Below are 26,744 nucleotides of genomic sequence, written 5' to 3'. Positions count from 1 at the left end.
TGAAACCCATTCCACATGGCGGCGGGGGCGTTCATGTCTTACAGACATTTTCTTGTTTTATGTGCGGTTTGTGAGTTTGTACTCAAGGTGCGGACGAGACTTCACCTGGATTTGACCACGATTTGAACATCCATTTAGCAGAAGGCATTATCATGCCGGATCACCTGATTTTGAATATCTCTTGTTTTGCAACTTTGTTAATATGAAGTCCTTTTTTATCAATTTCAGTTAGAACTAAGACATAGACAGGTCAGCAATGTCCCGTGTGCCTGACCGACCCCTTCCCTATCTGTTTTTGTTGAAACAGTTGCCTTGATATTGACCTTATCCACTTTTAAAACCATATTGCACATACACATATCACAGTGCATGGCTATGTCATTTTTGGGGGAATTTGCGAGTAGGACCATACCCCCATGTTCAAATTTAACTAACATTTACCCTTGACCTTGACAGAAAGCGAGACGGACATTGTGATAACTGTAAGGCTCCCGTCTCTTCGACAATGGGCCCTGATTAGTTGTGTTAACTCTTAGGTTTGAATTATCGTATTTGTTAAAAGCTACAGAACAATCAAACTGTCCGTCTGATAAAGTAATGAAATTAAATTGAATCTTATTTTAGGTGAAATAAGTTCAAGTATGCTCCCTCTATTGGATATTTTCGGTGAAATAAGTTCCCGTATATTATATTACACAGAAAACAGCAAAGGTTTATTGCGTAATTTTACTAAATCTCGAGCATTATTTCTCGGCAGGTCACTCTACTTCCGAACATCAATGTTAAGTTTGTTATCGGAATTCAGCGTTTCGGAAAACTTTAGATTGATCAACAGGGAAATTGAATTTATTACACTAAAGCAGAGTGCTGTCAACCAGTCTAAACGAGACTGCAGTTTAAATGGATTATAGCATGTTGTGTTCATATGAACTGGCCATCATTTCCCCTGGAGTGTTTTAATGGCTTTTCGAAATGCTCATCACATGTTATTGTCAAGGGGGGAAAAAGCGAAATCGTTTTAGAAGGTCGTAAATTTTGACATTTTATCAAGCACAAAATGGTCGTAACAGCTACTAAATACCGATTACAAATCACTTTTTTATTTGAATGTGCTCATGCTGGTATTTTTTAGAATATGGATCATTTTAAGCACACGGTATTTTTTATACCTTCACAGTATTGTATGATACAAACAAAGTTAACAAGTATATCCAAAATTCTCAATAGTATCCAGAGTTTAATAGCAAGTGTTAGAGAGAGACTGATATATGATTTTTTGCGTTTATTCATTTATCTAAAAAAAAATGAAAAAAAAAATGTTATTATTCTTTCAAATAATTTTTGTTATTGGGTTTATTCATACTCAGAGCTTCATTTGATTTTGAAACTGGTAATTACTACAAGGATAAGCAGAAGTAACAATTTCTGTACGCCTTTGATCTAGATACAGTGGTATATATATTTCTCCAGGGGGTTACAATCCAGATGAAGGAAGAAACAGGCGCCATAGAAATAGCCAGGATAATGCACGGAGGAGCGGCACACAGAAGTGGTAAGTTTATCCTAAATTTTGCGTGTAGTGTACACATCTCACAAATTTGGAACGTATATAAAAGATTGGCTCCATTTGACGCCATGTCCCTCCGTTAAGTATACATTTGTAATTATCAGTGATGTGGTACCATTATGAATGTACAGTCAGTCAGATCTAATATTACGTTTAATGAAGTTTAATAAAAAATTTGGTTTAAATAGTGCTGTTTATTTGAGTATTCATTAGCAATCTTAAAGGCCACTAATGTGCGTGCCACTTGTAGTTCTTCGGATGTTTTTTTGTTTTGTTTTCTATCTTCTACCTTTTTTCTTCTTTACTGTCTTTTTCAAGCGGAACTACCTTTTTCGTCCTGGCTATTGCAAGGACGGTGATGTGCCTGATATGAAACATATTTATGGTAATCAATCAAATTGTATTTGATGCGCCATAAACTTGATCTTAATTATTATTGAAATAAACATTTCACTTCTGAGGGAATACTGCAAAAGTTTGAGAAAATAACTAGTGCTGGTCGAGACAACCATAAAAAGTATGGGTTATTTGATAGTTGAATATATGTCTTTATGTATTTTTACCAATGAAATCTTCCTGTGCAGAAGGTTTGGGTGGAGAAGGGCCTTATGTGCCCCAATGAATGTCGTAAAAGGCGACACTTGCACTCCTTTCAACAAGTGGAATATTCCTTTCTTTTTCCTCTTCCCTTCTCTTTATTTTCGATGGTCTTTCCGTTGGCACACGTCTCGATATGATCTTTGCTGTAACATGGAAGTTTAACTCCAAACAAACAAACAAACAAGCAATCAAACGTAACGTGTTACAAGACTCTGATGTCGAGCGGAGAGGGAAATTATAACGAGTCGAACACAAGAGTCTACAGGAACCAAACAAGTGAATATTTTATCAAAACAGCCTAATAGGATGAGTGTGGTGGAGTAGAGTTTTATATCTAACACGATGTATACGCTTCGCTGACGTTGATGGTTGGAATTGAATGCAGAATGTACTAGAGCAGAAGAGAAAGAGCACGATATTGTATCACAAACAACATGTCTCACAGGAAGTTAATGTCAAGACAGCAAGTATGGATATAATAGGATATTGTCACATACAAGTATATACAATACTTTATATAGAACAGAGCGAGGACGTGCAGAATGGGAAACATCCACTGGCTTAATTCAATATCGACAGATAATGTATATATAGTATAGAATTGTATCACAAACAACTTGTGTTACAAGACTTTCATGTCTAACGCAACGAGGCCATATATAATGAAATAGGAAGTCTATTGGAGCAGGAAGATGAAATACGTTGATTTATCACTCTGCCAATATGATTTATCTTCCTCTCGATGGTAATGTGCTGTCTACGGGAAGGAATACTTACGGTTTTATGGAGGATCGATGTATTCCATGAATGTCGTTGAGACTTATACTTTAGTTTGAAGTGCAAATGAGAAAATTTGCGGGGCTTTCTATATGCATCAAGATAACAATATGGACAAATACATATTGCCATACCAGAGGACACATTATTAAGTTTTCCATGATTTATACACATTCATTTTGTCGCCCTTATGTACTTGACTGTTCCCTATTATCAAGATGATAGTCATTGTTAAAAGAACTCGTTATTTACTCTGCATTGGTGAAGAGGGTTGTTTTCGAGCGTCTATGTAAATAAATATTAATTCCAGCAATACTTCCAGTTACTGAATGCGACAATAAGGAATCCCTTTAGTAGGCATTACCAAACAACATCAACGTTTGACGTAGCAAAAACATGAAGGTCCGCTGATCACTTGGATCAAAGCATTTTTGACAGGAACATGCCTTGTTGTCGTGAACGAAACCTGAATAACGTTCCAAGGGGGCGAGGGCAAGGTTTATTACATACATTTCCTCAGACTAGATATACATGCATATGCATATGTTTTAAAGCGAATCATGTGGGGCCCTGTGCACAATCGGATGTTTTCTTCGTTGTTTTCTACCAAGATCATGGAAGAGATCAAGATCTGTCTGCTGTCCCCATTGCAGCACTTTGATCCTTTTCGTTTCCTGTCTACTTTCCTCCCTACCTACTTTCCCTTTTAGTGGTTGCTCCCTAATCACACTCTTGTATGACTCTGACTGTAACAACGTTCCGGAATATATTTAGTGTGTATATGATTTGAAGGTGATTATTCTGAATCAAAGAACAATGGCATAATTTCCCTATTTCACTTCGCTATCATCACGTATAATGTAATACAAAATCTGACAAGGGGCTTCACTGTTGAAACTGAATAGGTTCCTAGGTTAAACTGGAATATCTCAGCTGCTGTAACATGAATGGGTATCAACATTTGCGTATAGGTAAATTATTACAGGTGATGTGTTGCATTCTAATACGAAATCACTGTGATCTCAGTTGCACCTTTGACTTTGACCCATGTACTTAAATACAGTGTAGTTCAGATGTCCATAGCTTATCTCAGCTGCTGTTTCATTAATAGGCTTCAAACTAATTAGATACGCTGGGGATGGGTGTATCTGAGAAGGCCATGCTTCGAGTTTAAGTCGAGATATTTTCGATACAGGGGAAGGTGTTTACTTATGTTATTTTTCAGTGCAAAATTATTTATGGAAGGACATACTATTTATATCTTCACTTCCATTGTATGCCAATATTATATGTGAAACAAATATCTGACACGGATACAGATACGTTTGTTGATAGTGTTATCTAAAATATCGATATTATATCATTGTCTTGCGCTGAAGTTAAGATACAGTTTTATCATGTTTCGAGGTCACCCTAGCTCCTGTATTGACTTTGAAAGTTCGGACTTCGTCATAGTGTAATAGATTTTTTGTCTCTCCTGCTTCATAAATGACAAAATCCAAATTGACTGATGCGTCAATGTACACTTTAGGTTGATGAAATTAAGTGTCAGCCGACTGTAAAAGGCTATTCTATAAAGTTGATTATTCCGATGTCCTTGTTTACTGAATGTCATATTAAACACACTGAGAATAATTGATAAATGTCATCAGCGTGGGCGTCTACTATTAGTGAATGGATTCACATTCAACATTTATCAGAATTAACCAATCCTGAACGCCATAAACTTGATGAGGGCAATGCCAGTCCCATATACCAATTGATTTGGTATCACGACAACGGATCTATTTCCCTTTTCATTGCAGTGTTCGCTTTCTCGACAATCACAACTGGGAAGATTAAAGCTAAGTGTTAACGATATATTGTTCGAATGTGCCAAAACAGATTTTTTTAAACCTCTCAGATCCATCGCGATTGTCTACAAAAAAATGATGTTAAATCGATTTTGTTTTCATCAAAGTTTCACCATTCAATATAGGATCATTTTGTTAAAAAAAACTACGCCATCAACACTTTGAATGACATACAAAAGCCAAACATCTCACATATGTTGGATTAAATACAATGGCAAACACAAAGGCGTTTAATTTGAATGTGTCGACAGCTTCATAAAAGATAAAGTTAAAAGAGTACATTCGTAATAAAAACTATCACAAGTAGGCAAGAACATCAACATACCCTGTCTTCGGCACACAAACACATATGCACGCATACACAACACACATGGAGGCACGTCCTTTAATGACCATAACTGTTAATAGGACGTAAAACTTAATAAAACCAAACTAAACCAAATTGTCAAATCAGTGCACCAACCAGCCGCCAACTTTAATAATGTCCGTTAGGTCGTGGTGGTAGGTCTACAAAGAAACAGTTTAAATGTCGAATTTCTGCTGGATTTGATGTCAAATGGGAGCAGTGCCATTGAGACAGGATATAAATGGTTTCTTAATTCGACGTGATCAATTGCATAAGAGGTCAATTGTATTCTCTAACGTGACACGAGTCTATGACGCTTGTGTAAGGTTGCAATATGGAAGGAAGTGCTGGAAAACCAAACAATAATTCACAAGAAAGAAATCAACAGAGATTTTCAATGAAGAAAAATAATAAACTTTTTGCCATGAGCTATTTATGTGTTTTTGTGTTTGTTATTCTGGGAGCAGGTTTTAAACAGATCAACATAAACTTGGTATTAAATTGAAGGCTTTCCTTCAGTTTATAATGGCAATATTAAAGATAATACTTAAATCTTAGATTGGGCTGCATTACCAAGACCAAATATACAACCAGGATGTGTAAAGCTGCCTTACCCTGATTTCCCTTCTACAAAATCATATCTCCACAGGCACATGTCCTAATATGGCCCTGGTTGTTGCGAGGACGTTAAACACAAAACCAGCAAACACAATCAATCGTTTGCATAGATAAATATACTCAATACTCCACATCAATGCAATATTCTAAACTATGGAAGAGACTGTTTGAATCAAGTCCTACAACGTATTTAAAGGCTTGATGCAGTCTTTACAAATTATCCTATTATAGTGAAAACACGTGTCGATTCCTTATTATGTAGTGTCGACCCTCGCCAGTATGGTGTCTTGAATCCTAAAACATATTAAATAGTGATGACATTGTACTATTGGCCATGATTGCCTTTAATGTCGCCATAATGTTATTGGTGTGAACTAAATAGCTGCGGATGTTGACACCAATGCATTCAGTATGTTTTTCTAAAAATGTAATGACAATATATATTTCCGGTAAAACGTTTTAATTTGATTCCTCTAACAAACCCGGTATGAATATTACATACGGCTAAAACTGAGACAAGATAAAATGATAAATAAGAGAGTTAAACACACTCTGACAATATATGACTTGAATGAATAAATGTAAACAAACGAGAAACGAGGTCATTGACATTGAAGTTAAATTGCTAGACAATTCCATATTTCTCGAACAAATCAATACCCCTATAACTAGAATTAGCAATAAAGCTAAACCAATTTCACACGACACAAGTAATTATCAGTAAAATACTTTATTTGACCTTCAGCCAGCATAAGGTAGTTTTTATAAAACAGAAACAATCAAGTTTAAAATCTTATGAACCATTTCCACTTTTAATAGTTTTTAACGTTTGTCTCTTGCATTTTCGTGTGTTTAATATTATTTCTGTTCACAATCATTTTAGATTATTTGTTTATCCAAATGTCTAAGGCATATTCTGCTTTACGTGTAAAAGGTATGCACTCATATATATCAGTATTAACATTAAGAGATTAAAACAATGCGTATGATACGCATAATTTTAATCAGCATGCTTCATCGAACTGGCAGATACAAGTGGCACATTGCTGACTTACTTTGTCACCTCTGCTTTGATTTTATTTAAATCTGTGATAACTCGACTCGCTTTTGTTTAATTGTAAGTTGTCCTTCGTTTCGGCTTTCATATACATAGTATAATTTCCGGTTTTTATCATAGTGAATGATTTCTTCACCGTTTTTTCTTATGTCCTTTGTTTCTCTTGTCTTTCAATTATCTTACACCTTGTTTTCACCCCCCCGTTTATGTTCATGGAAGCTGGTTATTTCTTAGTTTCTTTTCTTGTGTCTTCATAGTTTCTGATGTCTTTACGTTAATCACACCTGGTTTCTCTTACGGGTATTTGTTTGTAGGTGATTTAGCGTCATAGGATTGTATAAAGTCTTGTGCCCTGGGAGACGCTGCCGAAAGGGAAAAAAAGAAACGTAGACCCCAAATATTGAAGGGGGGAGCGGTAGAACAATTTTTATTTCTTTAGTGTGTCCTGAACATTAGAAAAAGGACCAAGAATAAAACAACCAACCTGAAGGTGGCCTTACATTTATGGCTTCTTGCAGCTCGTAGCGAGTTCCTGCGCCGGGAAGGGTTCCTGTCTTTGCTACTTTTACTTGAGCTATGATTTTGTGTCGAATCTGCAGAATTCTGTCCTGCTTAAACAGTTCGTAAATAAACATATTTGTTTGTTTGTTTGATTTTGTTTAACGTCCTATTAACAGCTAAGGTCATTAACGGACGGCCTCCCCTGTGTGCAAGATGCATGCGTGTAGTGTATGTGTGTGTTTTTCGGGAGGCTGCGATATGTTCGTGTTTGTCTCCTTGTGATAGCGCGGAACTGATGCCGACTTTGTAGTGCTACCTCACTGAAACATACTGCCGAAGACACCCAGCAGGACGCCCCACCTGGTCACATTATACTGACAACGGGCGAACCAGTCGTCCCACTCCTAATTTGCTGAGCGTTAAGCAGGAGTAGAAACTACCATTTTTAAAGACTTTGGTATGTCTCGGCCAGGGGACAGAACCCAAAGCCTTCCTCACAGGGGCGAACGCTCAACAAATGGCCAAAAGTGAGGCATTGTCAAGGGAGACATTAGGAAGAAGAAAATTATTTAGAAAGGAGAGAAGAGATAAGGTCCCAAATTTAGTATATTTGTATTTTGTCCTATTGTTGAGTTAAATGTTTGTTTTGTTTTGTTACAGGTCTTATTCACGTTGGGGACGAAATTTTCGAAATCAACGGCGTTCATTTCCGGGGAAAGCATCCTGATGAAATGGCCCAAACCCTGGTAAAATGGATATTTCAAACTTTTAAAATAGTCGTTTTTACAACACTGCTATTCTGTTTAAAAGAGAATGACGTAGTAATATTTGATAATACTTTATTAATTTCTTGTAACACATTTTCCGTATATTCAAAGGTGATAAGATGTTTATTAAAACGGTTTGAATAGTATATTTGATATCTTTTGAGATTGAAGAAACCATCGCTTTGTATATTCTAATCGCAAATAAAAACATTCCTAATGGAATACATCATATTTCGATACTTAAAAAACACGAGTCTACAAACAAAGAATAACTGTCTTCAAAAAACTCTTGCTTTACCATAAGGCACCATTATAAACAGACTTAACATTTCAAAAATAGCAATGGAAAGTACATGGTTGTAGTTAAAACAACCCAAGCATATGCGTGAATGTTATAAAAAAAAAATGTGTTTGCAGTCAAAAATTTCGGGCCCTGTTACAATGAAGCTGGGACCAGCAGAAAATAATGCAGCAAAATTCAGGGCTAGCAAAGTAAGTATATAAATATAAGGCGAAACTATAATTGGTTAGAACTGCCTTGTTTTGTGCTAGAGTTCTTAAAGTGCTCTTCGTGGAAAGCTGTTTCGGGTACTCGCTTGCATGAGGTAAATACTCAGTTATGCCGCTCCATCTGTCCATTGTTATTCTATCCAACTTAATCACAAAAGAGAACAACCAGTTCACTATATCTTGATTGAGAGTTATCTGCCCTTAGATCGATATAACCAGTACTTCGTGAACATAACAGCGATGTGCAATTTAAGAAAGCGACATACTCCTTATTATCAGTACAACACTCTTGTATTTGATACAACAACTTTTGAATATCCTTTTTGTAAACCTGACATCAGCTTAACTTTCCTGTGTTAAGCTCTTTACTTCTAATGAACATCACATGTGATATCCACTCTAATGAACATCACATGTGATATCCTCTAACAGCACTTTCAACACTAGACTTTCGCTTATCACTATGATCAATTTTATTGACTAAAAGGTAACATTTAATTACGGAAATCAGTTAGAACTTACTTCGCACGTGAGTTTACATGAATATCTTGAAAGTAATATCCACCTTCGTTGACGTAAATTGACCCAGTATCCACGCACAGAAATGTCATGGCCCAAGTTTAATTTCAAGTTACAACTCCTTTGCCATTCAAGTGACGAATGTATAACTGTGTCTCACTTATTGATCGAATGTGCCGACTTTAGACTGATTTTGGACAAATAGTAGTATGTGCCTGACATGAAAACATTATTTCAATTACAATTAATGTGTTAGGTAAGTTTTTAACATCTACTTGAGATTGGCTTATACAATAGAATTTGAATTTAGTAAATACTTATGATAATGTCTGAACATTTCGCTATGTTCTGATGTATACAGATTTTAATCTTTTACCATTCAGTTCCCTATTCGTGTATTCAGTTTTGTAAATGTTCCTTATTATTGTTGTCAGACCCGATATGACTTCATCATTGATGGGCCGTGATGCAACTAACAAACAAAACGTTGCAAACATCGATACTTTTGGGTTGGTTAGTATACAGAGTACCGTATGCAGGAGGACATTTCCGCGGGGAGGACATTTTAGCGATTTCGCGGGTCAATAACGTAATTGCGAAATTATGATCTGCATAATGCGTAAAAACTTAGCCGCGATAATCGACTTCACACCCTAATGTCGCCATGAAATAGCGCGCACGTGATTATAACGATTCATACACATAAAGATAATTGATCTATGAAAATAGGTTATATCACATGTCTAATAATTTAGTTGATGATTTGCTTGTTTAAAGCCTGTTCATTTGAATATTTGACACTTTATTTTCCGAGTGTCCCGTCTCTATAAAACTTAAGTTCCTTGAAATGTCTATATCACGAAATTATAGTTCGTGAAATTTAATTTTCTAACTGTGAGTCAAAATCGCGAAAATGTAAGCCTGCAAAAAAAAACCAATATACGGTATATTGTAGAATGTAATGAAAGCAACTATAAGCTGACTTCAATCGAGTTAATCGATCAACTTAAGGCTTAGTGTCGGTGCTAAGAGGCAATACAAATCACATCAGTCTACTTTGTTTGTCGTAATGAATATTTGTTGTTTTGTATGACAGACCAGAGTAAAAGCTCTTTTCTCATACAACGCCGAGGAGGACACCGTTAATCCGTGTGCTGAAGCTGGTCTGTCTTTTGATAGAGGGGACATTCTCCACATTATATCCCAAAGCGACGCCCTCTGGTGGCAGGCCCAGAAGGAAGGAGAGAAAAATGCAAGAACCGGTCTCATACCATCATCGATCTTACAGGAAAGGTACTCTTGAAACTGAATTATTATATAACAACTGGACACAATATTATTTTAGCCTGATATCACTGTGATATGACTACGGCTGTCTTTAAATTTGGGTAATTGTGTGTTCGTAATTGAGAAAAATGCTTGGCTTGAAGGGGTGGTTTGAAAACGGATCTTAATGGATGCACTACCTTGGACCCAGATATGATGTAAAGTTGGTTTTAGGGTCTATAAGATGCACAGATTGTATTGTTATTTATCAATATAGCTTTTGATCGTCGCGCATATCTTGCTGCCGTTTAAGATGGGTCAATATGAGGTACACGACCCGCTCACCTTTCAGGTTGACGGTGATCGTGATGATAAATTTTAAGGTTTGTGATATCTCTTCTGTTTTTTAATATGTCTTTTATTGAAGATTTTGTGTTTCAATTTAGTGGTTGTGTAATAATGGAATGCTTTTCCCCGTGTTAGTCATGTATACGTTTTTGCTTCTTTCAACATATCAAACTCGGAAAATTTTCAAAGGCATATGCTGTGATTATTTCTATGAGCATGTAACACTGTATTTCTCTTTTTTTGTTATCTCTCTTACTCTTCGTTTTGTGGGTGACTGCCTAGTTACCAATCCCCATATGACCTTAGGTTTAGAGAGGACGTAAACCCAAAACAAAAAAAACTTCAAACATTTTGTAGATAAATAATCCGACATTAATTGATAGTTTATTTTATCCCCCAGACACAATATGACTGTTTTCGTGGCAGTTCACGTCTCTCATTCAACAATGTAAAGTGTCTTCATTCAAAGTGGGGTCAACGACACGTCTGTCTATATTGTCAATACTGTCAATCTCTTGCAGGAGAGAAATGTTGCGGAAGGCAAATGAAGAGGATGAGCAGAACTCCAGAGGATCACGTAGGTACATATGTTACGACAGAGGAGAAAAATTATTGATTTCTGACACTATCCTACATAACACACAGAGGAAAACGGTACATGTTTGCAAATTTCGTTTAGAAGTGAAGAGTTTGATCAACTTCAAGGACACGCCAAAACAGATGATTGGCAGAACAATGTTGGATTTGTTTAGCAATAACCAATTAATCACTAACATATTATCCAGTACGCAGTTAATGTTTTTATGTCGTTCTTTTAAGAGCATAAACGAAATTTGTGAATTTTAACCAAACCCTATTGGCAAACTTTCGATTCGTTTGTTTTGCTTTTGTTGACGAATTATTTGTAGTATTTGCTTTTAGTGAATAATTAATATTCCGTGTACATTATATAAAAAAAATCGACGATTTTCCCCGCGTATATATCTTTCACATCAATTTTGTACAAATTTCATTTCAGGTGCTATAAGTCCCTGCAGAATAAGCCCCAAAATACCTCGCTCAAAACGGGTTCGGAAAATGATGTATCAAGCAATACTTAATGGAGGTAGGTGTATACTTATTCAATACACCAAAGTATGAAATACACTATCATGTAAATTTCACATTTATTCTTACTTTAATAAGTTTAACAGATTGTACAAGGTATTTGTCTGCTGGTAGTGGACTTGTAATACAATATTCGGTAAATGTCCAAAGTCAGTATGATCCGTTGATCAAAGAAGGGTTATTCATCCGTAATAAAGCTGTCAAATAATGAAGATGTTTCCGACAGTTAAAGTTGCTGCAGCTTTTTGGAACTATATGCACTTGAATGCATTGATTAATATAATTCTCATGTTAACACGTCTGTTGTGCCACAATAAAATCCAAATACATCTTTACATCTGTCTCTGACGTTTCTTAGAAAGAATTAAGCTGATTAACTATAGTTGCAGAACATTGATTAAATTGTACAATCTAAACAGTATGGTTAGTCATGTAATTCTGACAAGAATAAATATAATTTTCTTACGTGTAAGCATATATACTATGTTCCAAGATATCTTTCGAGTGTTACAGTAACTTGAAGACGACTTTAATAGTCTTTAATATAAATCACTCACTTTTGCCCTGGAGATGCTTATTCACCCAAATCTCCCGGTATGCGATATCATTGGCTCGACCTTGGGTTGAAAACGAGGTAATGTCATAGTCATAATATTAGCATGACATCACATCAATAGTGCTTTATATAAACTTACGTCATAAGGTATAAACTTACGTCATAAGGGAATAACTACATGACAACCTAAATAAGTTTTAATCATTTTATTTAAGAGTATATGCCTATTTTCTCTGCCAGAGCTGCACCAACGTAAAGCTATACATAAACATATACTACATGCATAAACAAACTAATATGAATGAAAGTGAAATAACGCGTCAAAAAAGTTCTGAAGCCCAGGTGACGTAGCACCACCTGGTGAATACGAAGTAAATTGTAATTATTCCCCCTGACTAAACAGGGTAAGAGAAAAGAAATTCCTATATCTTTGGTCAAATTTTGAAATATGACGTCAAATTTCAATGCAATATTTTCCCTTATCAAAGACAAAAATAGCGTTTTTACGATAGAATTAGGTTTTTTTTCATTTTAAGTGAACGGCATAGAAAAAATAAATCTCAAAACTCGTGGTGGTTTGTTATCATGTTTATTTTGCTTCTCGTTCGTTTATTTTGATAAACTTTATAACAAACCGTCACTCGTGGGAAAAGCTTATTTCCCCAATAGATTGGGATTGGTAAATTTCAACCCCAAGCCTTTGTCTTGTTTACGGGATAATCACCCCCTGTGTAATAAATCTCTCAGCTCAACCCAGGTAGTTGATTTGGTTATGAAGTTGATAAAAGATTGTATCGCCTTTCACTGATAATACACGTCTCTCTTTATTTTCATTATAATTTTGCAGCTATAACAAGAGTTGTAACTACGTACACATTAAAATGTATGGATTTATCAATGACCCATAAGTACTGTTAACGCGATCTAGGAAAGTATCAATATGCCATTTCAAGATCTAGGACGATATATTTGCTTTATCTGTTATCGTATATTATTCTGTGTATGGAGAACGTTATCCTTTTACAATGCATTGTCTCTTCTAATTTGAATTTCAGTATTCATGAAGGTAATAACAGCGTACGGTTTATTTTGTAGACCAGTTGACCTTTATTTTACTTTATTTCTAGAGTTTGACCACGGGGAAGTACCGACTTACGAGGAGGTTGAATTGTTCACTCCTGATCCTAATCGGCCACGCCCACTTGTCCTTGTTGGTAAGACATCAATCCATTCATATCCTACGAAGAGATAATGATAATGATAATGTGTAATGATAATGGTTCCAATTATTTCGACGAATGCATTTAAATGCAAATGTCAGTCTTAGAATGAGCTACTGAATAGGATACGTCATAATGGATAAAGACCTTCCGTTCAAAAGACGTGAATGCGTTCAGAAGTGTGGAAGATTCGCGATTTGTCAATTTAACATGATACCATTTCGCGTATTTCAAATTGATAGTATAATTCAGCTGTTGAGTTGTCGGTAAAACTAATTTATTGATGTGTACTCCATTAAGTAACCGCTTTTACTGTAAAACTTTTACATTTGTAATTATGCTCAATGTCCTTTAACCTGTATTATGGATCATTTATTGGCCCTAATGACCTCCTCTGTAATTGGCCTTAAGGATCCTCGCACCACTGTCAGAAACTGTAACGAAGCTTTGGAAATTGTTGTCGGCTTGACTTTAGTTTTGATAAATCATATCCGAAAAGAAAACCATACTCTGCGGGACTTTTAAGAAACAGGATGATATGCACAAAATATTACCAGCAAAATTGTTCTGAATGTGATATTTTAGCATGGCTAAAGTGGGATTCCAACCCTGGGTTTCAGACTGTTGAGCTAACAAGTCAAGGAAAGTGTCCAGGCCCAACTGTGCTAAAGTTATATCCAAACGGAAGTTAAGGGGAGGCTACTGTATCTACGAAAAGCTACAATGCAGTGGGACAGGGATCCTTAAGGAAGTTAAGGGGATATTACTGTGTATCGAAAAATCTACAGTGTAGTGGGACAGGGATCCGTAAGGAAGTTAAGGACAGATAACTGTATCTATGAAAATCCACAATCCAGTGGGACAGGGATCCTTAAGGAAGTTAAGAGGGGGTTACTGTATTTACGAAAATCTACAATGCAGTGGGACAGGGATCCTTAAAATATGTAATTATATCGGAACAAAAATTCTCACCGTTTTCATTGATAAATATCACCTTCTTACGACAAAGTACAATGAACAGATTAAACAACCGAGAATTTTATTTTATTTGTTGTTTAAACTTTGCTGGTAGGTGCAACCCATGTTGGAAGAAATGAGTTGAAAAGACGACTAATAGCATCTCAACCATCTCACTTCACCGACATTGTCCCTTGTAAGTACATTGGTATGTGTTCCGACACAAGAAGTGAATATATCATATTCTCCATGTTGGGGATGGAACCATCCTCGATATCCAGGGGTTAAGCTTACTTTCGTTCTCTGCACCCCTTGAATATGTCATAGCAAAAGTGAAGGCACGCGGTTAGCTATTTGATTGGTGTCAGGTAAAACATCCTGACCAATCACTAGGGTGATGCTTGCTCTTTGGAGATAACAGAGGAGCGACGACCGACTTCAAAGCCAGTAAGTTTTACCGTTACGAGACCTCGAGATTATTTTGATTTACATCAAAGGATATGGCATATTCCAGGGGTGTAGAGCGAGAAGTGAGCGTAACCCCTGGATATCGAGTATTGGATGGAATAGATATGCACTTCCAAACTGCAAGTCATAAGAGGTGAGTTATGTGGGATCCCCCTGCAGAATCGAGCTTTTTTATGTGTTGTTTGCTAATTGGAGGAACACGGAATTGATGTGGTTTGCCCATTGCATCTCTTGTGATTTATATCATTTTTCTTTCGTTATCTCCCGAATCTTTCTTTTTCGCTACCCATCTTCATAGGACATTTGCTGCTTCGAGAACCAACGTTAAACCATAAACAAACCATAATTACCAATCATTAGAGCGCAGAATTACTTAAAAGGTTTAAAAGATAATTTTTATTATTACATGTCTCTCACGCGAGTGGATATCTGCGTTGGCTTCACTCTTATCTTCCATATAGATGGAACTTGGGAGGTTTAAATTACAATTTCAGCTCTTGTATTCAAACAGTTTACGGTTACAAAACGCATATATTATGTTATGAAGATATAATACTATTCTGAGTAAGTTAATTGATGTTTTGGAACTTGAATAATGTCAATAATTGATTTCCTAACGTTCTTCATGGTACATTGTGAATACGTCTATATACATAACTTCCTTCATAACATAAACATGCAAATATGAGAACTTGTTTGTCTTCATAGAAATTTGATTTTACCACAGACACGAGCAGAACGCGGAGGCCGTTTGAAGAGGAGGGAAAAGAGTACCACTTTATATCACGACAGGAAATGGAAAGCGGAATCATTTCACAAAGGTATAACAATGACAACTACTTTATCAATACATGTACAAAAACAACTCCATTGTTATTCAATGTATATAAGAAAAAAATCATGCAGTTTTGTATAATTATGTTTTTTTCCTATTTATTGGTCCAGATGATCTCTCCTGTATTTAGAATGTAACAATAATAATTTTATAGCGTCATTCTTGCATTTAACTATGATTTTGCAAAAACGCATCGCAACCTGTGCTTTAAATGAAATAAAAAAAAATGAATTACTGGACACCATTGACATTGGTGATGATATATATGGCAAGCCAACTTAACTTCAAGGAGCAATGTCGATCCTGTATTTCAAAAAAAAATAAAAGATATCTTATATAGCATATGATATATCTTATATAGCATATGATATATCTTATATACTATATAAGATATCTTATATCGTATATAAGATATCTTATATCGTATATAAGATATCTCATAAAGTATATGATATATCTTATACAGTATATGAGATATCTTATATATCATATAAGATATCTTATATACTATATGAGATATCTAATATAGAAATTAAATGAGATGCTATATAAGATATCTTATATGATATATAAGATATCTTATATCGTATATAAGATATCTCATTTAATTTTCTGTATGAGATATCTTATATAATATATAAGATATCTCATATAGCTATATAAGATATCTTATATAATTAAAGTCTCGTTACTAAATAAGATATCTTATATAGGAACGAGATTTTAACAAAATGTCGAAAATGAAGTCTCCCCGTCCGGAATATCTCGAGGATCTACGTAGGGACAGTAGGCTTGTTGTAACAACACGTGTTCCTGTCGCCGCCATTATGTCTGAGCCCACTTCAAGAGTGCGGGAAATGGCAGCCTCTGCTTTGGCCGCTATAAGAGAGACAAGGCGAGCTAGGCCTAGGGAAAATACAGCATCCGTACCATCCCTCTCCGCCATTGCGCCCAATGCAATCCTGAATGTGCTCCGAATGATTCTCGAGGGAGAAATTAGTTTCTGGTTTTTAATGCCACGAAATCTCATTCTATATCAGATATCTTATATAGCAACGAGATTTCAATTATATAAGATATCTTATATAGCTATATCAGATATCTTATATATTATATGAGATATCTTATATAGAAAATTAAATGAGATATCTAATATGCGATATAAGATATCTCATACAGTATATATGATATCTTTTATACTTATATAATATAACTCATTTAATTTCTATATGAGATATCTCATATAGGATATAAGAAATCTCTTATATCGTATATAAGATATCTTATATACTATATGAGATATCTTATATCCTATATGAGATATCTCGTATAGAAATTAAATGAGATATCTTATATAAGTATATAAGATATCATATATACTATATTTTCAAATTGTAAGAGTCGCAGCCGTTTTATTTATAAAATTCTACAGTTAGTGATTTTGTTTTGTATTTTCTAAAGGGATACTATATTGTTCACAAATAAATAAAATAGAGGACTGAATTGTGCACAAGTATATTCAAATTATAACAAAAATTACACAATCACGAAAGTTAAAAAAAACATTGAAATATACACATTTATAAATATACACAAATGTGTTTCAGTGACTTACTTATTATAACGTTTGAGTATATCAGTGATCAGAACTATCATATGCACAGTGATAACAAAGCCAATTAAATTATACCCATAATTACCGGACTGCGTGTTAATATTCTTTTTCCACTATTTTAGTAACGGACACATTTAACTATAGGAAGTCCGACACAACTATAGGAAGTCCGACACTACTGTCATGCTTGTGGTCAAGGGTTTACAGTCAAACACCTTATGATTTAAGTACTTATTGTTTCAATGTATGTCTTGAAGTCAACGTTTATGTTGGCCAAGTATAGAAATATATGTCTGGGGTCACATTAACAAAGCGTTAATATTGACAATAGTTACCTTGTACATACTTCGAACTAGTTAATCCTATACTTCCTGCAAACGAGTTTACATTGTATATATTGCAAACGAGTTTACGTTGTACATACTGCAAACGAGTTGATATTGTCTATATTGCAAACGAGTTTACGTTGTATATATTGCAAACGAGTTTACGTTGTATATATTGCAAACGAATTGACATTGTATATATTGCAAACGAGTTGACATTGTATATATTGCAAACGAGTTTACGTTGTATATATTGCAAACGAGTTGACATTGTTTATACGGCAAACATCTTTGTCTTTTATAATTGATGTAATTTAATTTCGTCATTCAATATGTCTAACATCAGGAAATATCCCATGCAGTGATGTTTCTGTTTTGCTAGTAGGTATGTGGAACATGGCGAATATAAGGGGAATCTCTATGGAACTCGGACAGAAACAGTTATGTCAGCAATACAGGAGGGCAAGATGTGTATTCTCTGCCCAAGCGTACAGGTTAGTGATGTCAATTGTACTGACTAAGTTGTTGAATATTGGTCCAAGCGTAGACGCAAAAACAAGTCAGTTATACCGGGCAAGATGTAGAACAGAAAGATAAGTATGCTTCACTGGCAGGCTAGCTTTTCAAGCGATGTGGCAAATCTAAGAACACAATTCCTAGTTCAGCAACGGCCCCACGTTATATTTGATGGTAACAGTGGTATCTTGATGTCCCTTGTTTGGCAAGTTTCCCGACGGTGGTGCATTGGCACACAGGGAAGGTCCCGCGGGATTTTGTCATGGCCACGTCGCGGGACGACTACTCGGAAAGGGAAATAGTAAAACACCCGAGGAATATGGGGAAACACTGCCTTACTGGCAAGATATCCTGTTTATATACTAGTATATATAGATAAGCCAGCGATGTTGCCAGCGATGTTGTATAAATATGGGACACGGGACGTCTATCTCATCTAACAACGTTGACTATGGTGTATGGTATGCGCATAGCATAGGCGTATCATCTGTCTAAGTTAACAACACGTTATATTGATGACATTGGACCAGCGAAATTGCGTGTATCTGTAAATAGTAACTTTAATTCAATGGAACTAAGTAATATATGATATAGTTTTCTCCTTGCCAAATTAAGTAAAAAGTTGAATATCGTTGTGTTTATTTGCAGGCAATAAAATCACTGCGAACTGCCGAAATTAAGCCTTATATAATATTTATCAAACCACCCGTCCTAGAGAAGCTGAAGGAGACCCGACATAAACAAGCTGCAAGCATCACCTTGGAGGATGGAGATACCCGCTTGTGTAGTGTAAGTTATAATGTCATACAATAGGGCTTATAGGATTTATAACTTTATAGGAAATATTACACATCTGATTCATATCATAATGACGTAACAAAGTGACGGAAGGTTCATTGTTTATAGCAGGCATTGACATTTTGTAGCAGTCGGTAGTTTTGTTTACACCCGCAAGTAATGCCTTCGATATTTAGTTTTAAGCCTTTTTAACCCCTTGTACGGAAATGGTCAGTAAATAATTGGACATAAAGTAATGTTTTGTCTCAACACGGAGAAATATGGCGCAGAAGTATTCATCGTTATTAATATTGCTATTATTCATATGTTAAATGTAATACTTTGGCGTTGATATCCGGTTAATTTGCGTGATGTGGTATAATAAATAAATAATTATAAGTCTAATTTTGGCATTGCTATCCAGGTAGGAAAACGATGTAATCAATTGTTTTCGTTTATATCTTAAGTTTTGATGTTAAGACCATTTTTCTCGAAATGCATTGAAAGAGCCTTTTTCAAACATCGTTTTCTTCTTAATGCTGAAGTGCAATTTAGTACTATCATTCAAACTTAAGTGTTTTGAAAGATTAAACACAAATTTAGTACAGTGGCTAACGTTCATTTGCATTTCCATGACATTTTTAAAATTTAATAGTAGGATTGCTAATGAATTGTGTGTTGCTACCTTACAATCACTTTCCCTGCTAAAACAAGACACTAAATGTAACTAATTCTAAACATAGTTATTGCAACGAGTTTTTGAAATCTAGCTGTCACAAGAAAATAACACCAGTAGCACGTACTAGCTCACACAACTACATTTGTAGGCGGCGTTATACACACGAATATATCGAAACGTGCAGACTTTTGATTCTTATGAGTTATCTCCCGTTGAATAATCGACATGCGTTGTATGTGGAGGATGGGGTTGATTAATGAAATAGATCGATTATCTCGCAATGTTTAACGGTCGTTTGTTTGTTTACATGTTAGAAGCAATGCCATTGAACACAGCTTTTTCAGACTTATAACCGCAAAAATGGTAGCTCCTTTTTAAAGTTATTTATTTTTCAACTTCATTTCTCTGGTGTCTACATTGATGTACGTATGTTTGTTAAAACATGTTTTGGGTAACATTTTGAATACAAGGACACACATGTTTGACTCATTCAATTTGGTTATGTGACAAAAAATAATAAAAATAATAAAGTATCCTCTGGTTTGGTAATAATTACGTAAACGAATATTCATACATCAGAGTCAAAAACGTTATAAACAAGGACAAATGTTCGACTTTGAAAAAGTTATTAGTGAAAGTACCGTTTGTCTGACGCTTGATATATCTTATATATGATATACGTTCTTGAGTCGTAAAGGAAAAACGCCATAGAATCTTCAGTATTTCTAAATATTGTACGCAGTACTTGATGATTTCTACCATCTGCTTCCAGCACACATACACGCATACACAACACACATAGAGGCACGTCCTTAAATGACCTTAGCTGTTGATAGGACGTTTAACGAAATTAAACCAAACCAAACCATTTTTTCTGCTCTTTCCAAGTATGGCCTTACGTTGTATAAACGCTGTCTACAAATCGTTCTATATTTAGTGTTGCGTTTGCATTGCCTACGTCGTGTTAATGACCTTAGCTGTTAATAGGACGTTAAACAAAATCAAACAAACAAACAAACGTCGTGTTTAACCAAAATGTTGTTTAAATAATTTAATAATTTGTGAACCGCTTTGAGGCAACCTACTAGGTTGTGATAAAGCGGTATATAAGAACCTCGAATTATTATTATTATTAAAAACGGGAGAAATGAGTTATCCCTTGTGTGGGACATGGACATTCAACCCTCGTGCAGAATAAGGTGTCAGAACTTAGGCACAGCTTCGTTTCTGACCCGAATTCTACTCTCAGGTAGAATATCCATACCCCACATATCATAGACTCTATTAGTAATACGCCTTGTCTTCTGTTTCAGAATGAAGACTTTGAAAACCTTATTGAGGCGAGTGATAAAATGGAGGATCGATATGGCTACCTTTTTGATTGTACGATAGTTAATCAAAATCTGCATCTAGCGACAAACGAACTTTTGAAAGTTGCACATTCTGTTGAAACGGATGTGACATGGATACCTGCATCATGGATTCAATAATAAATACATATTTTGTGATTTTTCGAAAGATTTCTTTTGTCTTTAGATGAAGATGAAAGAAGCATCTATGCATTGATATATCACAACATATGGATCTGTAGATTCTGGTGCTTTCTTTCTTTCTTTCTTTGTTGCCAACCTTGCAACAATTAAGAAATGTATTTTTTTTTCAATCTACCTACGTTAAAAACAACTAAAAAACACAATACTCCAAAATAACAATATCTTATTCGTAAATAATCGCACATTAACAACATGTTTATATTGTTGCTGTTAACCGGGAAATTTCGTCGCAGTTTCATTTTCGTCTTTTTTGGCCGTCGTAATGATGGTGAATTTATCACGACAGTGAAAGAAAATGAACAACTTACTTCACTTAGCAATAACATGTGAAGGGCAAAAGTAACACTGCGTGAAAACGGAATCTACCAGTGAAAGGCAGACATTTGACTGGGCGAACGTTTCCCGGCATACAGTAACAAATGTGCACCTGAGTTCTTGGCTAAATGATCATCGAGATCATCAGTCTGTGACAAACATAAACAAATAGATGATTTGAGCGGAGGAATGCCATACACCTAAAACTATGTAGTTAACAAAAAAATATCATCGTCGCAGGGTTCTCCATATGCACATTAACGCTTAAGATGGTGTTGTTATCCTCATAATTTGTATATATTACTTTATAATGATATTTGTTTTAAGACGTAATATTTTCTTACGCGGAACCCTTTTTTGTGGTCATTATATCCTATTCAGGGCGTAACCTGGCGCAAGCAGGCGTTTTCTTTTGAGAAAAAAAACATTCCCAAGTGAGAAAATCCATTCTCATGTTGTTATCAAGTTCTTTTATAGTATTCCCACAATGACAACCAATTATAATGATTTTATCATGCTATCGGTAGGTGGTTTAATGTAGTTTACAGATGATAAAAATTGTAAGGTCACTGCAGCCATGTTTGTTAAGGATACAACTATTCGATGCTGGCTGCCAAACGATAAAATGGATCGATATTCTCTGCGAAGCACATGCTATCTATCTCGCCCTTGAACACGCAAAATCAAATGATATACCGAAGTCACTTATCAACTCTGATTCACTCACTTTTCTAAAGAGTCTTCGCAACAAAATTTTAAAGAATATTTCAAGTTGTAAATTATAAGTATAATAATATAGTATTACTTAACCCTGTCAAATTACATTATGTTGGGTTCCGAAAAATGTGGGAATACCAGGTAATGAAAAGGCAGATCTCCCTCCCAAAGCCGCTTTATTGCTACCACTTGTTGATTTCAAACTTCATTTTATAGATTTTAAACCTTTGATAACACATTTTGTATGGTCAAAGTGGCAACACATTTTGTAAGGTCAAAGTGGCAAAATAATTGGAATTATTGCGGAGAAAACAAATAACACTCCGAGACAAGGTTGTCCTTGCCCGCCTCCGGATTGATCATTCATATATTACCCATTCTCATTTATTGAAATGCGAAGGAAGACAAGCCTCAATGCATAGCATGCAACGAACCATTTACAGTTAAACACTTGTTATTATACTACAGAATGGGGACTTAATAATAACGTATGAGGGAACGGAAGAAAACACCGATATTGTAGATTTTGCACACTAGTCGCCTCGTACGATGACGTAGTGAGAGGTAAACATCCGCGTCAGTTGAAAGACTTTATGAACCCATTTAACAATATTACTACTTGAAAACGGCTTAGCCGGACAAGTAAACGTCGATATTAACCTTGCTTACTTGTAATGATTAAGTAAATTGCAAGGTAGAAAATACATTTCGTTCCTTTTTTGTTACGTCGTCACAAAGCTGAGGATACGATATACAATCACCTTTGCAACAGCTTTACCTATTTTGCGATGCCTACACATGGACAGTGACAAAATATTAACGTTAAACGTTGGCTCCGAAAATAAATATGGATTTAACTCATTGCATGAGTAATATCTGAAGTGCTACGAGTGAAAAGCTATCGTAGTAGTCACGCCCCGGAAGCTTAGGCTTATGTGTCATTCGCATTACTAAGAACATATATAGTCAGCGTACTTCAGCTCATCGACATCTTTAAGTGGAAGACCCGTCAGTCACAAATACACGATACATGAAGTACCACATTGTGACTGTAATCATATAACAATGGTGTAGGAGGAAGCAATGTGATGTACTTTACCATAGATAAACAGTTGTTGCTTACAATAAGCGTGGTTAAAACTAATTGTATCCATGATATGTTAGTCATTTGTAAAATACATCGCGTCTGATCAATCTGAAACCAGCGTCAGTACATATTTGTAACTGTGTACAAATATGCAAAAGCACTGGGGCCATCTTGTCTTGATGGGTATATTATCACGTTTCTGTAAAACTGTGGCCGAAAAAGTAGTTATCGGATCTTCAGAAAAAAACTGTGAACTATGGATACCAAAAGATTTCAAAAATCTCCAACAAAATGACAAAGTGATCATCACTGGTTCTGCCTTTTCACACGCGTTTAATACTCCAGTACAGATTGGCGTGTATGTAACACACACACGGTGGATGAACTTTGAAGGCTGTACCCTCCGTTCCCATAACGGATCATGCGTCCATCAATTGAGTGGGGAAGCAGACCCTATCGTGGAATGCTATGAACATTGCAACCAGGCAACATTCTCCACCTATAATGGTTGTTGTTTTTGTAATGGATATGGCAACACGACATCATTTTGTCCAGCCAAACATTGTTTTTCAAATTTTTCCGGATTGTGCGGTGAGTACTTCGGTGACAAAACCTCAGGTTGTTTCTGCCAATACCAACCTATCCCTATGGAATATAGCGGATTTTATAACTGCCTGCAACTGTATCATAGCAGAAAACAGAGTATTCACCAATTATCTCAACAATGTGATACTGATTTAAATTATTTCGGTGTGCCAACAGATTTTTCTAAAAATTATCCTAAAACTAAATGGTGGACTGCAGCCCTGAGTGTACAAAAGGAGTTAAAACAGTTTGCAAACGCCACATATTTAAAAAGCGAAATTACCTTGCTTCCAGGGACATATTACTGGGTAGGAACATTTAGAAAACAGATTCTTGTGAGAGAACGTCCAAATAAAACTGAAAACTTCTGCGGTACAGTACTCAAAACTAGCGAAGGAGCAATACGATTCAAAATAAAGCTATGCAATTCGTCTTCTCTTCAGAAACTCTGTGTGACTAAGGATGATTCCTCGCTGGTGCCCAGGACTACAACAACTACAGAAAGTCATATCAACACGACTCGACCAACAGACGGCTGTGTGTTTACAGCCAACAATAAATGTACCACAATTGATACTATACCAACGGATCAGGAAGACGGCTTAGGTGAAAGTGGCGTTATCGTTATAACTGTTGTTGTGATTGTGATAATACTTGTTATGATTTCATTGGGAATATTTTTCAAGAACAGACGAACTGCTAGATCGCCTTCAATGATGAGCGAGGTCAGTGGATCAACTGATTATATTCCGGCTCCGCGAAATGTATACATTTCGCAGTCGGCAATGCACGAGCACAGAGGTGAAGCAACACCTAATGAGAACGGTTACAGTGAAGTTTGTATTGAAGATCAAATCGCTGAAAGTGCTTATAGCGAGATCGAGATAGCAAATGCGGAAGTACCAATTAACATTGCACAAAATCGTTTAAGAAACAGTAAAAACGATGACCATTACGATTCATTTGGTAATGTGAAAAAGGGCGCAGCAGAGCAAAGTGACATTTCAAATTCTAATTACGATCATGTACAAAGGACCGTGAACGTTGACGCATATGACGTATTTGAAAGGAATGATGACGTTACCATGTCGGATTATGATCAAATGGACAAACTGGTCAATAACGAATATGACACATTTAACACGAAAGGAGATGCTGCAACAGATGTGAATACTGACTATGATCATGTCGATTTGATGACAGAAAACGATCAGCACTCGCGAACAAGTGTCTGATCTACACTATTTGACTTATGTTGGCAGTTGCATATATAGAGATTTCCATTCAAGTGATAGTTGGTTTTCATGTTTATCTAGCTGCAGCAAAACCGTTCTGATGGTCAAACAAAGATTTCTTGTCAAACACACTTTCTTGTTCCGTTGGTAATATAAATTAAAAACCACATTTTGTCAATGACCTGAAAGAATGATTGATACATATAAAGCCTAATACCGTATCCATTGTCTAGAAATGACTTTTTTACCCTATCACTTGATTTTAAGCAACAAAAGGAAAGTTGATTTGACCAAAGAATCCGTACCTGATCATGGGAAAGTTTTACCAATACAGGACTTAGTCATAAATTTCACCTTTACGTGAGATAATAAAAGTACGTCACTAATACCTTCAAATTGTATACAGACACGATGTTTACCGATGGTCTTTTACAATAAGAAAATTAGAATGAGAAGAGTAAGAAAAACATGATTACCAGTCATCACGAGTTTGAGGACCTTTTTTCTCCCTCAACATTCAGATATTATATACAACAAAAATCATATGTTTCTTTTTGGAATTCATTTTCCTGTTTCGAGGACATAATTTACCTATTCATGAACTCTGACGTCGCAAAGCATTTTAACTTGATCTTATACTTAGAAGATTGACCAATGAAATAACGTCCAGAGTGTTACCCGAAGTGGTTAACCCAAAATATTTACCAACTCCTAACAGGTTTATCCAATGAGTCGGGAGTGAAGAAAACAATAGTGCTTGTGGGAGAAAGTATTGTCGTTAATAAACAGAATATTCATTGAATTTGTTCTCATTATGTATTTCCTTCAAATAAAATGAGACATCCTATTATTACTGGTTCTTCTTTTCACATATTATTTCTACGTTGTCAATTTTCAACCGTACAAGATATATTTATGAACTTGATGTACTACTTCATCAAACTGGTAGGAATGTGTTGCTTAATTATTTGGTAACCTTGACCTTCATGTCAATGGACTAGGGGTGTGAAGGGTCATTTCAAGCCTCATCGGGGATTTGGAATTGGTTTTTATATTCGTAATCTGCAATAACAGGCGATATCAAATTCATTCAACAACGGATATAGGAGATAAGGCATAACATAGAGAGGTATAAGCACACATTTTTCCAATTAATTAAAATGCGTAAAGATCGTCTAATTTGCGCTATTTACCTTAAACTTGGTCATTCTGAAACAAATTTACTGTTCACTTTTCAGTTTGTGTAAGCCTTCGCATGCAGCAACCAAATAAATATTTGACAGGCTTTAAATTTGTCAAACCAGTATCAAATCGTAGGAAGGAATTTGTGTTGGTCCCATGCGGAGGCTCTCATTTCTGCATGCTGATTGTTCCAAAACACAAAATTTCGGCTATTTCTGCATAGGAACGCAATTGTGATGCTATGATTGGGCATCTATGCAAGCGTAATGACAAAAACAAAACTAT

At 35.6% G+C, this 26,744-nt stretch overlaps 1 protein-coding gene across 3 annotated transcripts in view; it reads left to right on the top strand.

Annotated features, from left to right (window-relative positions):
• LOC110458800 (MAGUK p55 subfamily member 7-like) overlaps positions 1-21,275 on the top strand; it is a 102,763-nt gene extending 81,488 nt beyond the window's left edge. For 2 of the 3 annotated variants that reach the window (XM_021510707.1, XM_021510709.1), the window contains 12 exons: positions 1,471-1,552; positions 7,980-8,065; positions 8,504-8,578; positions 10,212-10,408; positions 11,251-11,306; positions 11,748-11,834; positions 13,520-13,606; positions 14,685-14,765; positions 15,765-15,858; positions 18,196-18,307; positions 18,978-19,118; positions 21,099-21,275. In XM_021510707.1, coding sequence (XP_021366382.1) covers positions 1,471-1,552; positions 7,980-8,065; positions 8,504-8,578; positions 10,212-10,408; positions 11,251-11,306; positions 11,748-11,834; positions 13,520-13,606; positions 14,685-14,765; positions 15,765-15,858; positions 18,196-18,307; positions 18,978-19,118; positions 21,099-21,275 — 1,275 coding nt within the window. The remainder of the gene's footprint in view (positions 1-1,470; positions 1,553-7,979; positions 8,066-8,503; positions 8,579-10,211; positions 10,409-11,250; positions 11,307-11,747; positions 11,835-13,519; positions 13,607-14,684; positions 14,766-15,764; positions 15,859-18,195; positions 18,308-18,977; positions 19,119-21,098) is intronic. The other variant, XM_021510708.1, reaches the window with a different exon arrangement.
• Positions 21,276-26,744: the final 5,469 nt, after the last annotated feature.

This window comes from Mizuhopecten yessoensis, unplaced genomic scaffold (assembly GCF_002113885.1).
Source record: "Mizuhopecten yessoensis strain PY_sf001 unplaced genomic scaffold, ASM211388v2 scaffold9801, whole genome shotgun sequence".
Taxonomy (NCBI): domain Eukaryota; kingdom Metazoa; phylum Mollusca; class Bivalvia; order Pectinida; family Pectinidae; genus Mizuhopecten; species Mizuhopecten yessoensis.
Note: the sequence above shows the minus strand (reverse complement) of the source record. Positions and strands in the feature narration are given on the sequence as shown.